This window comes from Drosophila takahashii, chromosome 2L (genome assembly GCF_030179915.1).
Source record: "Drosophila takahashii strain IR98-3 E-12201 chromosome 2L, DtakHiC1v2, whole genome shotgun sequence".
In the NCBI taxonomy this organism is placed as follows: Eukaryota; Metazoa; Arthropoda; class Insecta; order Diptera; family Drosophilidae; genus Drosophila; species Drosophila takahashii.
In genome coordinates, this window is record NC_091678.1 from 27,413,068 (window position 1) to 27,428,045 (window position 14,978).

Genomic DNA, 14,978 nt, shown 5'->3' on the forward strand with positions numbered 1-14,978 from the left:
AACAATAGGGGAGAGGTCTGTAGGTTGGTACACATTTTTTTTTTATCTGCCATTTCGACATTGGTACCGCATTAGGTACCAATAGAAAAGTTAGTCTATTAGCTTAAAAAGAGGACGGAAGCTAACTTCGGCAAGCCGAAGTTTTAATACCCTTGCAGATTTCACGAATTAACATTTGACTACAATAGCAACATTAATTAATAAACAAAATATATAATATACAGTTTTTTAATTTTTCACCCTATTCACACTTGTCCCAATGCCCAATATTCTTGCATAAACTAGAAAAATGAAGCTGCAGACTTAAAACTTGGCATACTATATAGGGGAGAGTGGGGGAATTTCGTCACAGGGGCAATTTCGTCACCTGCACAATATACAGTGCTATAATGTGCATTTCTGCGTCATTGATTTTTAACTTCGCGCCTAATTTCGGAAGAAAAATATTTATTTCTAAAAAAGTACGGTCTGGGGAAATTTCGCCACCCTACGCTAAGGGTAAATTCGCACCTATATTAAATACATATTTTTATATTTGACGAGCTGGCTAACGAACAGACTACCAGCAGCAGCAACTAATATAGGACGTCAACAAAAATGGTACGCTTGATCAGTGTAGCATATTTACAGGCGTTAAACTCCCTACATTTTTCAGGTGACGAAATTGCCCCGGTGGTGTGGTGATTTTACCCCCCTGTGTGGCGAGATTGCCCCAAGATATTGGTTTTACATTTTATTTTTTTATAAATCACAAAGCTAATTAAAAACAAGAGAGAACGCTATAGTCGGGTTCGTGTCCCGACTATCTAATACCCGTCACTCACTAGTCGGGTTGGTGTCCCGACTAATAATCGTAACTCAGCTAAAGGGAGTGCGAGGGAGATAGATATAGAAATTTTGATTGCGTATAACTTTTTAATGAATGGTCCGATTTGAAAAATGTCTTCTACATTTCGATAGGTATAAATATGCACAACAAAATTGCATTTATACTTCACGGAAATCTTAAAAGGTGTGGGCGCCAGACACATTTTAAAATCGTTAGTGGGCGATTGTGGGCGTTAGAGAGGGCGTGGCACTCGGCTAAAATAAACTTGCGCTGCGTAGGAAGCCCAAGAATATGCGTGGAAAATCTCAACCTTCTAGCTTTTGTAGTTTCCGAGATCTCAGCGTTCATACAGACAGACAGACGGACAGACGGACAGACGGACAGACGGACAGACGGACAGACGGACAGACGGACATGGCTAGATCGACTCGGCTAGTGATCCTGATCAAGAATATATATAGTTTATAGGGTCGGAAACGCTTCCTTCTACCTGTTACATACTTTTGCACGAATCTAATATACCCTTTTACTCTACGAGTAACGGGTATAAATAGGGGAATGTCACCTTTTAAAGCTTGGTGCTAACCGCATTCAACAATAAAAATAGAAATATGATAACGTGTCTCAAGATGGACAAAAAATAGCTTTGAAAAAATGCTGACGAAATTCCCCCACTCTCCCCTAGTTATTATATATGCAAAGTCAGGACCAACTTTTGTGCCTATCGGGCCACGACTTCCTTTCCGCCCTATAGAAACCTATTCTCCTTGGAACAAATATTTACAAAATATCAATGTAAATTGGACCAATATATACGATACATTTTATATATATATAAAATATCTTTAGTAAATATCCCCTCAATCCCCTACCCCCTGCCGCCCTACAAATCTTCAACTTCCAAACTAAATAATTCATCTTGAACAATTATAATATATTAACTTAATTAATTTTTAATCACTTTCAACATCTAAATCAAAGGAATAGGCATCGATACATTTAATGTATCCAAGACATCTTCATCATTATTATCCGAGAGAATTTTTTTATTCCAGCATCAACATAAGCAACAAAGTTCTTCATCCTCTTTTTCAAAGGATTCTCAATGTTTTGCTTTATGTTTCCAATTCGATGATGCAACACAAAGTTGTAAAGGCTTTCGGCTCTAACATTTCTGCATAGCTTAGGGCAATGTCGATGTTGTCTAGCAAAAAGTTTGTTTTTTTTAAAAGAAGCAAGAACGAGCAAAAACGGTTAATGTCATCGTATTGTAAATATGTACATTTAAGAACAAAACTGCGTTCTTAGTTTTTATAATCCGGCACTATCCAATAGAGGTGGAGAAATATCGATTTTTGGGAACATCGATGTTTTCGATGTTTTTGTCAAAAAACATCGATGTTTTTCGATGGTTTTGACTAAAAATGGGCATTTATATAGGCTTGGCGTATATTTGCAATTGTTTTTACTCATATAAGCATGAACATAAATATACCTTTGCAGATGGTATTTAAATTTTAGCTAAAAGATTACTATCAAGAGCCAGACCGGAACGAAAAACATCGATGTTTTTAAATAAAAATAAATTTGTACAAACTGAGCCATTAAGAAAGAAAAAATAAGAAAAAAAAGAAATCGCGGTCCATCGAAGATACTTTTTTCGCGAAATTCGGGGGTGAGTCCGCTAATCTAAAGTATTACACAATGGCCTGATCCTCAGATCTTTTGAATTGCTGACAAACAGTGTAGCCTTCCCGTTTCCGTTTCGGAGATCAGGGCGTGCAGTTTCCCTTTGTCGTGCCTGTACAGTGCACGCTTTAGAAATTAGTTTTCCATTTATATTCGGAATGCATGTGTTCATATGTATAAGCATTTTGTTTTTTAATTTTACAAATATCTCTGACCAGTTCAGCTCGGAAAACGTAAAAATATTTGATTTTTACTTCAAAAAAACATCGATGTTTGTAAAATATCATCAAACATCGATCTATCGATTTTCCCATCGATTTTTTCTCCAACCTACTTTTATTCCACGAAAAACGAAAAATGCTAGGCTAAAATTGTTTAATATAATACTTTACAAAAGCACATATACACATCATATTAAACAAATATTGCACTAAACACTAAAGTTTTGTATACCTCCACTAATATTTTCCATTTTACTTAGTTTTAAAAGTAGAACTTTTGCAATCTTACTTTAAAACTTGCTATTGCTCAGCGTGTCAAAAAGTCAACAATTCTGTTCAACGAACAATTGACTTTCAGGGCCACCGAATTTAGCAGGGCTGAAATTTCAGTACCGAAATTGCGATTTTTAAATGCAGCGTATATTATTCTAAGGAGATAACAAATTTTTATACCCTTGCAGAGGGTATAGAAATGGGTTTTTGCAAAAATATTGGGCATTGGGATCAGTGTGATATTGTTCCTACACTCAGAAAAAATCGCCTTTAATTTTAGACAATCGCCCGTTATTTCAAATCGCCATTGAATTAAGAAAATTTTTCTTGATTATAGAACAATTTTCTTAAGTTTATGAAAATTCGCCATTAAATTTTTTATAAAATGAATAAGAAGAAGAATCGTTGATATTTTTCTTGGATTAATGGCGATATTTTCCGGACTTTTTTCTTGAGTTAATGGCGAAATCGCATTTTGTTCTAGAAAATAAATACCTATTTTTTAGGAAAGTTGTGTAATTTTGTAGTATAATAGTATGGTGGCCTCGCTGTTAGAGGAGTTCGGACACTAAACATTTGTACAAAAGTCGGCGCGGAAACCGCGGGAATGTTATTTTTTAAATATTTATGAATTTCGAATAAAATTTAGAAAAAATCGGGACACTATATCATATAGCTGCCATAGGAACGGTCAGAAAATTAAATGCAAATTAGGGGCTGTATATATATATTACGTAATCAAAATTTTGGTGATACACATACAATTTTTCATACAAAAACAAGAAGGGAAGCTACCTTCGGCCAGCCGAAGCTTATATACCCTTGTAGATTAAAGAATGCTTACTCGGTGCAGTTCCAGGGATTACAGATTCAGCGTCTCTATTTATTTAAATTTGGTTTTTAAGTAGTCAAGAATCAAAACGCCTACTTCCTACAAAGTTACAATGAATTTTTTTATATTTGTTTGAATATTCCTATGGGAGCCTTAAGATATAGTGGTCCGATCCGGCTCGCTCCGACATATGTACTACCTGCAATAGAAAGAAGACTTTCGGGAAAGTTTCATCGCGATAGCTTTAACACTGAGAGACTAGTTCGCATAGAAACGGACAGACGGACATGGCTAAATGAACTCGGCTATTGGTGCTGATCAAGAATATATATACTTTATGTGGTCGGAAACGTCTCCTTCACTGCGTTGCAAACATCTGACTGAAATTATAATACCCTCTACAAGGGTATAAAAATTGTTTTGCACTAGAGTACTCATTTGGTTGACTTCCTTAGCTAAACAGTAAACCCACCTAGAACACACTAATATTCTAATCACTCTAACCGTAACATACCTTACCTTAACACCGCATTAACCCTAATATTACCTCACCTTAACCCCACCTATTTTATTCTAACCCTTGACACACTTTTTTAGCACCTTAATGCTTTTTTTCACTATTTCCTCGTCTTCACCCACCATAGTACCAGTTTTTCCTCTTCTTAGCTAACCTATCTTTAGTCTCACCTGAAAAAAAAAGTTCCCTACTATACTTACTTACTTTAACTTCACTTTTTCTTAGTAAAACTTGTTTGTCACCTTGACCTTATCCTCACTAAAGTCCAAACGAACCTTATCTTTCTCACCTTCACCCTTCCCTTACAGTACTTTTACCCTAATCTATCTAATACTTCCTTAATCGCAACTTAACCCCAAATCTCACCTTATTCCCACCTTAACTCCACAGTGCTGGTAGCCTAATTATATAGATTTGGCTAGCTAAGCGAATGCAGAGAAAAACTCTTACTCTTTTTTACCGTTTATTTTGAACAGATCTAACCCCCAAAAACCTTAAAAACATAAAAAAGAATATATAAAAAACAAGAAAGGAAGCTAGCTTTGGCCAGCCGAAGCTTATATACCCTTGCAGATAATTCCTATTAATCACTAATTTTCCGATCGTTCCTATGGCAGCTATATGTAGTAGTTCGATATTGATAAAATTAAAATCGAAATTCGAAAACATTTAAAAATAGTCATATCCCAGAGTAGAAGAGAAAACGATAAAAACCAACGAAGCAATAATTTATTTCCTATTATATTCCCATTAATGATCCGATCGTTCCTATGGCAGCTATATGATATAGTCGTCCGATTTTGAAAAAAATTTATTCGAAATTCAGAATTAGATAAAAAATGGCATTTCCAAAAGTAGGAGGTTATACAGTGGCTCACAGCTTATTTCAACCAGTCTACACCAAAAACTTTAACAGCCCATAAAAACTAAACAAAACATGTTATCAAAATAATTTAAACGCAGAATACATCTATGAGGATACACATTAGTGTATAATAATTTTATGATTTTTTAAATATTTTACAAATATTTTTTATGAATTAATTACAAAAAAAGCCCAAAAAAAAAGGCCACAGCTTTTTTCAACCAGTTAACAGAAAAATCGAATAAATTAACATAGTGGCCAAAACCTATTTTTTTTTAATTTGGCATGACTACCCTTTTGTTTAACAACAATTTAAAGTTAACTTTATATGGAAACAATGCCTTTTGTTGTTGTTGCCAAGTAAAAACTACTCCCGACCCTTGGGAAGGACTTTTGGCATAGTTTCGTCTAAAAATATTGTGTTTTCTAACATTTTTTCGTTAAGTGGACTTCCAATATTGTTTTGTGGTAATGTTAAGACACATTTAATTCATAATCATTAGCTTTCGACAGCTCTGGATGAGCTGAATCTGCGAAAATATATGCACTTCCCATGGGTAATTTCTTTAGTTAAATCAAAAATTAATTTATATTTCAAAATCCTTTCAGTTTTTAATTCATTTATCCTTCTGAATGTGAAGATGAACTCAAATCTTAATCGCGGAGTAAAAAAAAAAAAATTATGGAAGGACCTGTTTGACACTTATAGGCCCAAAACAATTAGCGTTCGCCGCTAGGCTTAGGGCTCATTTGGATCAAATAAAAACACCTCTTAACGAGGTAAAAAACTAGTGACGATCGCACCTTCAACATACAAAAGTTCTGATATCAACATTTGTGACGAAAAATTATTACACTCGTCATTAAATACACTTTCTAATATTTTCTCATTCGGCCCGCCCTAGCATACTATTTTAGCCTTTTTACCTTCATAGGCATTTTCTATTGCAGCGTGCCGAATGAGAAAATCTTAGAAAGTGTATTTAATGACGAGTGTAATAATTTTTCGTCACAAATGTTGATATCAGAACTTTTGTATGTTGAAGGTGCGATCGTCACTAGTTTTTTACCTCGTTAAGAGGTGTTTTTATTTGATATCAGAAGTTTTTGTTTGTTTATATTTGCTCTCATAGGAGCTAGTATATACATTTAAATTTAAATTGGTCAATCATAATTTGTAAACCATTGTATTTAAACAAATTAAGTTAAAAAGGCGCTTAAGTATTTCAAAATACCTTTTAAACGAGGTATAGCACATGTCTGTAGCTTCAGTAGTGTAGAACTTACAAACTAACGAAATTTAGCTGTTTCTAGCTTTTTTTCCGCTAAAGCAGCGGGTTTTTCCAAAAGTCGTAAAACAAAAGTTTCCTATTTGGAACTCCTTAAAACAATTGAAATGATTCTATGAGCTTAAAATACAGTTTGGATACCCACGCACAAAATTAAACACTCAGGAAGCGTTAGTTGTTCTGAGCTGGCAAAAGTGGCTATTTTCGTTTCTGAATAACTTTTAAATTTTTTACATAAACATGATATATACCAAAATTTAAGGAATCTCAAGGGCTATACAGTTTAAAGTTGTAAGGAAAATCGTTAGAGCCGTTTTTGAGAAAATTAAAAAAAAGGTAAAAAAAAAGTTTGAACAAATTTTCTTTTGTTCATATATTTTTAACTATTACATTTACACAAATTGCAAATAAAAGGCGTTTATAGCATTTAAAAATACCTTTCAATCGAGATGCAGCACAAGTCTGTAGCTTTAGTAGTATAGAAGTTACCGAATTTTAGCTATTTATAGCTGTTTTCCCGCTAAACTAGCGAGATTTTCCAAAAGTGATAAAACAAAAGTTTTTTATACCGATGTGATAAACGTCATATCAAATTTTCAAAACTTAAAAAACATGTTTTGGACAAACTGACAAACTGACAAACAGAATAAATTTTCATTTTGGGAAGACGAAGAAAATCTTATTTTGGCTATAACTTTTGAACGGAGCGTCGGATTTTTGCATATGACCCCTCATTCAACGGGTATTTTCAATAGGAACACAATTAAAACATTGCGAGGGGGCATTTATATTTCCACCGGCCCCAACAGCTCCAAAATTCGAAATTTTCACTTTTTCACTTTCACCGCTCTCTCTCCCAAGCCAATTGATTTTCTTAAAGTCTTGGTATGCAATCCTTTAAGTTTTTGCAATACCTTTGGAATGGTGTATTACTCATTACGATCGGACTATCACAGCAGATTTTCAATTTTGCGGCTATATAATAGTAGTCGCCTTTGCCAACTCTCCTGGTGCGCTTCGTCACTACATGGACTGCCGTCCATAGTGATACACACGAGAAACTCACTTATTAGTGTCCTTAGTATGTTTGAAAAAATGTATTTGAAAGAAATACTTGAATTTTGATACATTTGAGTCGGAAAAATATATCTAAGCGGAGAAAATCCCAATGACGAGCCTAAATTGGGAAGTCAAATTGCTATTTTAAAGTCTAACGGCGAACGCTAATTGTTTTGGGCCTATAGGTGTCAAACAGGTCCTTCCATAATTTTTTTTTTTTACTCCGCGATTAAGATTTGAGTTCATCTTTCTATATATGCAATTTCTTCTATATGCAATTTGTGTAAATATAATAGTTAAAAAGATATGAACAAAAGACAATTTTTTAAAACTTTTTTTTTATTTTTCTAAAAAACGGCTCTAACGATTTTCTTGAAAACTTTAAACTGTATAGCCCTTGAGATTCCTTAAATTTTGGTATATAACACATTACTGTAAAAAGTCACGTTTAAAAGTTATTTTTATACGAAAATAGCCACTTTTGCCAGCTCGAACAACTAACGCTCCCTGAGTATTGAATTTTGTGTGAGGGTATCCGAACTGTATTTTAGGGACATGGAATCAGTAAATTTGCACTTAAGAGTTCCATATAGGAATCTTTTGTTCTACGACTTTTGGAAAAAGCCGCTACTTTAGCGGGAAAAAGCTAAAAATAGCTAAATTTCGTTAGTTTGTAAGCTCTACACTACTAAAGGTACAGACATGTGCTATACCTCGTTTAAAAGGTATTTTGAAATACTTCAACGCCTTTTTATCTTAATTCATTAAAATACAATAGTTTAAAAATTAAATTAAATTGTTTATATTAGCATATATGAGACTAAATAAGTACGCTACCGAAAATTTATTCATTCGGCACGCTACAACAGAAAACTTTTGTGTAGATATTAAATATTTGCTAAAGCGGGCCGAACGAGTAAATTTTAGGTAGCGTACTTATTTAGTCGCATCTAAAATCATTTTTCGTCACAAAAGTTGATATCAGAACTTTTGTACGTTGAAGGTGCGATCGTCACTAGTTTTTTACCTCGTTAAGAGGTGTTTTTATTTGATATACTTTATAGGGTCGGAAACGCTTCCTTCTCCCTGTTACATACTTTTGCACGAATACAATATACCCTTTTACTCTACGAGTAACGGGTATAATTATGCCAAAATAATACGAGAGCAGATCAAATTTAGATTGTTTTAACATAGAAGCAAGTAAATCTAAATATATAAGAAGAAGAAAACAAGATCTGTCGAGGTAGGTACAGACTGCCAATGCATTTCTTAAGGAAGAATGAAGAAATTCCATCAAAGTCTAGCCTTGGGGATTGCTGATTGCTTCAGAAATGTCATCATACGATATGTCCAGACTTCCAATACTGCAAATTTCTGGAATTGAATTTAATGTTTCCTGATCATACCTATCATTGGAAGGTTCAATGTTTGAGGAAAAACACGCAGCAAACGAATTGGCGATATCGGCCTCAGTGGAAGCAACAATATCACCATAAGACATAGCTGAAGGTATAGACGAATAAGATTTCTTAGAATTAACAAAGCGCCAAAACGCCTTAGGGTTGTCCTTCAAGCTATGCTCAACTTCACAAATGTATTGGTTATAAAGAAATTTATTGAGAAACTCAAACTCACGTTTATGCTGCCTGTATCTCTCACCATCTGCTGGGTTATGTGTTCTAGAAAATTTCTTGAAATATTTGTTCCTAAGGTTTTTGTATTTTTGCAGTCCTTTCGTATACCAAGAAAGCCTGTAGGAACCCCGTACCCTGGAACGGACTATGCTGTCAAGAGTATTCTAAGAGTTATAAGAGTTGTCTACTGTGGATACCTTCCAAAAGCCCCCGTTTACTAATTCGCCAAGAGTATTTGGTTTTTATTTACCTTTTCGTTACCTATTAATAATATACCCTCTAATTTCATAAATCCTAACCAAAATTTCTTATTGTTTGTTCGAGAGCTATCTTTTTGAGAGAGATCTATCTTTTAGCAATTTTTTGTTCTACTTTTTTTTTAAGAAAACAAGTTTATTTTTAGATTTGCATGCTAATCGATTTGGAGTTTAAACAATATGTTTTGGACAAAGTACTAATGCTATGAAGAAAATTAATGTAAGGATTTGTGTCGGAAAATGAATTTCTTTGTTTCTGTTCTGTGCAGCTGATAACTTACGCAAGCAATAAGAATTTTAGGATTTTTTATGCAAGTTTTTATATATTTCTTAAGTAGTTTGCTTAGGACAAAATACAAAATACTGTTGTTTTTACGGAAATTAAGGAAAAAAGTTATGATATGATCGGGGCACCCGACTATAGCGTTATCTCTTCTTTTTATTTTTTAACAGTTAAATTACTAATGCTCTATATCTATATCTATATCTCTAATTTAATTTAAACACTTTTTTTTAGTAAATTAAAATAATAAAATAATATTGCAACTGTTGTAAATCATTTTTATATGAATAAATAAAATAGTTTTGAGATTTTATTAACAAGGAGACGAGAAGTTTTTGGACTAAAGAGTCGACTGAGGAGCCCAAGAAGAGAAGGTTTTACTGCAGTTGTCCGTCATTTTTGTTGACAAAAACATGTTTTGGATTGCATTTTGTTGAAAAACTTACGCCTGCATGTCAGTGGACTTTTTATTTATTGAGTAGCCCACCCCATAAAATGAGTAAAAACGTACATACATACATATGGTATATATTTAGTCGCATTTATTTTCAGACATATCGAGCATATTCAAAGGGGTGTTGGTTTCGTTTTCCGGTCCCAAATACGCCAGCCTGTCGGCGAAATCTTCTGAAGTACTGCTGGTTCATTTCGGAGTAGAAATTTATGGGAAGGAGGTGGGCCCAACTGTGATCATGTTCGGCATTCTGACGGTCCAACAACAAGAGCATTGATGCCGAATTGATTTTGATAAGACAAGTGGGATTTAAGGTCACCACGACCAGAAACCAGAGCGTCATCGTCTTAGCCATTTGCAAAGAGACCTAGGTAGCTAATATCGGGCACCCAATACCTTGCTCCAAAGTCGCGCCCCGTTTGCGGGTCGTCAGCAGTTTTCGAGCCCCGGTGCTTCCATTTGCATTTTTTCTGTCCGCTGTCGTTCTATTCGGGAGTGCGATCAGCGTTTTTGGTGTGCGCTATAAAGGCGGTTGGTTTTGAGGGTTTAACCAACAGTAACCTTTCGTTCGCCACTTCAGCTGCAAAATCCGCAATGGCATTCAACTTTGGTCACCTTCTCATCGCCGGCGTCTTGGCCTTGTCCGCCGTGTCCTCGGAGACCATCCAGCTGCAGCCCACACAGGGCATCTTAATTCCTGCTCCTCTGGCTGAGAACATCCGTGTGTCGCGTGCTGCCTACGGCGGATACGGAGCTCCAGCTGCCCCAGCCTCCTACGCCGCCGCCCCTGCTGCCCCGTCATACTCGGCTCCAGCAACCCCGTCCTACTCGGCTCCAGCTGCCCCGTCCTACCCGGCTCCAGCTGCCCCGTCTTACTCCGCTCCCGCTGCCCCGTCTTACTCCGCTCCCGCTGCTCCTGCCTACTCAGCCCCGTCATCCATTCCGTCGCCGCAGTGCCCCAAGAACTACCTGTTCAGTTGCCAGCCCTCTCTTCAGCCCGTGCCGTGCAGTGCTCCGGCCCCCAGCTATGGATCCGCTGGCGCCTACTCGCAGTATGTGCCCCAGTACGCTGTACCGTTCGTCCGAGAATTGTAAGGCGCGAACCGAATCTGACTGGACACCTGAATTTACATATAAATAAAGTAATTTGTTTAACATAGATCATATATGACTTTTTGATGTGGGACATTTCGGATTAGATACATATATGTATGTATACATATGTATTGTATATGGGCACATACAACCATTTTTTATTTGAAAAATGTTGTACAAGACGGAAGAAAGATTGTCAGTGCTGGGTAAGAATTTCTTAACTGCGCTTATAAAGCAAGAGAGAATGCTATAGTCGGGTTGGTGTCCCGACTATTTAATACCCGTCGCACAGCTAAAGGGAGTGCGAGGGAGATGGATATAGTTTTAATTCCGCAGAACATTTTAATGAATGGTCAGATTTGAAAAATGTCTTCTACATTTCGATAGGTATCACTATGGACGGCAGTCCATGTAGTGACGAAGCGCACCAGGAGAGTGTGCGAAGGCGACTACTATATATACACGAAGAAATGAAAATCTACTGTGATGGTCCGATCATAATGAATGATACACCTATCGAAAGGTATTGCGAAAACTAACAGGATTGCATACCAAGACTCTAAGAAAATTAATTGGCTTGGGAGAGAGAGCGGTGAAAGTGAAAAAGTGAAAATTTCGAAATTTGGAGCTGTTGGGGCCGGTGGGGATAAATGCCCCCTTGAAATGTTTTAGTTGTATTCCTTTTGAAAATACCCGTCGAATGAGGGGTCATTTGTCAAAATCCGACGCTCCGTTCAAAAGTTATAGCCAAAATAAGATTTCCTTCGTCTTCCCAAAATGAAAATTTAATTCTGTTTGTCAGTTTGTCAGTTTGTCAGTTTGTCAGTTTGTCCAAAACATGTTTTTTAAGTTTTGAAAATTTGATATGACGTTCATCACATCGATATGAAAAACTTTTGTTCTACCACATTTGGAAAAACTCGCTAGTTTAGCGGGAAAACAGCTATAAATAGCTAAAATTCGGAAATCCGTAACTTATATACTACTAAAGCTACAGGCTTGTGCTGCATCTCGTTTGAAAGGTATTTTTAAATGCTATAAACGCCTTCTATATGCAATTTGTGTAAATGTAATAATTAAAAAAATATGAACAAAAGATAATTTTTTAAAACTTTTTTTTTAGCTTTTTTTTATTTTTCTCAAAAACGGCTCTAACGATTTTCTTTACAACCTTAAACTGTATAGCCCTTGAGATTCCTTTAATTTTGGTATATAACACATTACTGTAAAAAGTCACGTTTAAAAGTTATTTTTATACGAAAATAGCCACTTTTGCCAGCTCGAACAATTAACGCTCCCTGAGTATTGAATTTTGTGGGAGGGTATCCGAACTGTATTTTAGGGTCATGGAATCAGAAAATTTGCACTTAAGAGTTCCATATAGGAATCTTTTGTTCTACGACTTTTGGAAAAAGCCGCTACTTTAGCGGGAAAAAGGTAAAAATAGCTAACTTTCGTTAGTTTGTAAGTTCTACACTACTAAAGGTACAGACATGTGCTATACCTCGTTTAAAAGGTATTTTGAAATACTTCAACGCCTTTTTAACTTAATTTGTTAAAATACAATAGTTTAAAAATTATGATTGACCAATTTAAATTTAAATGTATATATTAGCTCCTATGAGAGCAAATGTAAACAAACAAAAACTTCTGATATCAAATAAAAACACCTCTTAACGAGGTAAAAAACTAGTGACGACCGCACCTTTAACATACAAAAGTTCTGATATCAACATTTGTGACGAAAAATTATTACACTCGTCATTAAATAGACTTTCTAATCTTTTCTCATTCGTCACGCTGCAATAGAAAATGCCTGTAAAGGGAAAAAAGCTGGAATAGTTTGCTAGGGCGGGCCGATTGAGAAAATATTAGAAAGTCTATTTAATGACGAGTGTAATAATTTTTCGTCACAAATGTTGATATCAGAACTTTTGTATGTTGAAGGTGCGGTCGTCACTAGTTTTTTACCTCGTTAAGAGGTGTTTTTATTTGATAAATATACACAACAAAATTGGATTTATACTTCTCGCAAATCTTTAAAGGCGTGGGCGCCAGACACATTTTAGAATCGTTAGTAGGCGATTGTGGGCGTTAGGGGGGGCGTGGTGCTTGGCTGAAATAAACTTGCGCAGCGTAGGAAGCGCAAGAATATTTGTTGGAAATCTCAACCTTCTAGCTGTTGTACAGGTAAATCTTAATAAATATCTTTAAAAAATTTATAAAAATCAAAAACAATGTTTTTATTGGACATAAAAGTCTTTGGCAAGCGCTTTATTTTTCTACAAACTTTCGCTTTGATATGTAATCCCTATTTACACGGTGTTGAAGTGGTTGACGCTTTAAGTTCTTTTTGTGTTTTATCTTATAAGTTCTAAAAATAGTATCTAAATAAAATAAAATGTATCCCTATAAATAAATATAAATACATGTACAATAGAGGAGATATCAAGCTTAAAGTTAAAATATATTTAAAATGTATTAAATTGTTGTCAAATTTTTATTCTTTCTTTATGTTATTATTTCTATACACATAGGAGAGAGGTCTGTAGGTTGAGACACCTTTTGGTTTTAGTCTCCCATTTGGACATTCGCTTTTGAAACTTCACGTGTTAGGTACCGATCGAAAGCTTAGTCTTTTAGCTGTAAAATAAAGCAAAAAAAAATTTTTTTTTCCCTTGGGAAAACTAAAAAATAATTTTTTTTGAAAAGTGCCAAAAAATGACAATTTGAAAAAGAGGTCTGTAGGCTGAGACACTTTTTAAAGTCAATTATACTCACACAAAAAGTACTCCAAACTATAAGGAACTATTTATTTATGTTAATTTAATCAATTTTAGCTCGTCCTAAATCATTTCCCATCCATTTTTTAAGAACTTAGACCAAATAACAATCAAAATCAAAAGGCTCTTTGAACATTCACTTTTCCCCTAATATCAAAGAAATGTACTAGGCAGAAAGCGACCTCTGTTGGCCTCAGGCTTTTTTGTATGAAAAATGGGTGTCTCAACTTACACAAAATGGGTTGTTTCGGGAAAAAATTAATAACTTTTGTTCTGACTGTCACATTAAGCTGATTCTTTTTTTAATTAGTTAACAGTTAATATACTAATGTTTTAAATCTCTTAACAAGTTAATTTAAGGACGTTATTAATTTTAAATGGAATTTTGAAAAAAGTAGACAAAAACTTTTTTGGTGCAAAATGGTACACGACTCTCACAGCTTAAATCTGGCTAGAGCCTGGCTTATAATGTTTTCCCCAAAAGTTTTGTCACTAAAAAGGACTAAAAAAAAAAAATAAAAAAAATTTTTTTAGTGGAAAAGTTTTGAGAAAATTGAGTGTCTCAACTTACAGACTGTCTCAACCTACAGACCTCTCCCCTACATATATCCCTTCTTTTTATACCCGTTACTCGTAGAGTAAAAGGGTATATTAGATTCGTGCAAAAGTATGTAACAGGTAGAAGGAAGCGTTTCCGACCCTATAAACTATATATATTCTTGATCAGGATCACTAGCCGAGTCCGTCTGTCCGTCTGTATGAACGCTGAGATCTCGGAAACTATAAAAGCTAGAAGATTGACATTTTGCATGCAGATTCTAGGAGTTCCAACGCAGCGCAAGTTTGCCACGTCCCCTCTAACGCCCACAATCGCTTATATACGATTTTAAAAATT

The 14,978-nt window shown here is 35.1% G+C and overlaps 2 protein-coding genes across 2 annotated transcripts; one reads left to right on the plus strand and one right to left on the minus strand.

Annotated features, from left to right (window-relative positions):
- Positions 1 to 10,287: 10,287 nt before the first annotated feature.
- On the minus strand, positions 10,288 to 10,668 carry LOC108054859 (uncharacterized). The gene has a single exon (XM_017137953.3). It carries the CDS (start codon positions 10,558 to 10,560, stop codon positions 10,300 to 10,302), a length of 261 nt encoding a protein of 86 aa, XP_016993442.1. The 5' UTR covers positions 10,561 to 10,668; the 3' UTR covers positions 10,288 to 10,299.
- An 80-nt stretch (positions 10,669 to 10,748) lies between these two features.
- Vm26Ab (Vitelline membrane 26Ab) lies at positions 10,749 to 11,364 on the plus strand. The gene has a single exon (XM_017137954.3). The coding sequence runs from the start codon at positions 10,800 to 10,802 to the stop codon at positions 11,298 to 11,300; it is 501 nt and encodes a 166-aa protein (XP_016993443.1). The 5' UTR covers positions 10,749 to 10,799; the 3' UTR covers positions 11,301 to 11,364.
- Positions 11,365 to 14,978: the final 3,614 nt, after the last annotated feature.

What these genes read in the sequence shown, in the direction of transcription:
- LOC108054859 (XM_017137953.3), bottom strand. Translation starts at nt 10,560, where the DNA reads ATGGCTAAGACGATGACGCTCTGGTTTCTGGTCGTGGTGACCTTAAAT.
- Vm26Ab (XM_017137954.3), top strand. Translation starts at nt 10,800, where the DNA reads ATGGCATTCAACTTTGGTCACCTTCTCATCGCCGGCGTCTTGGCCTTG.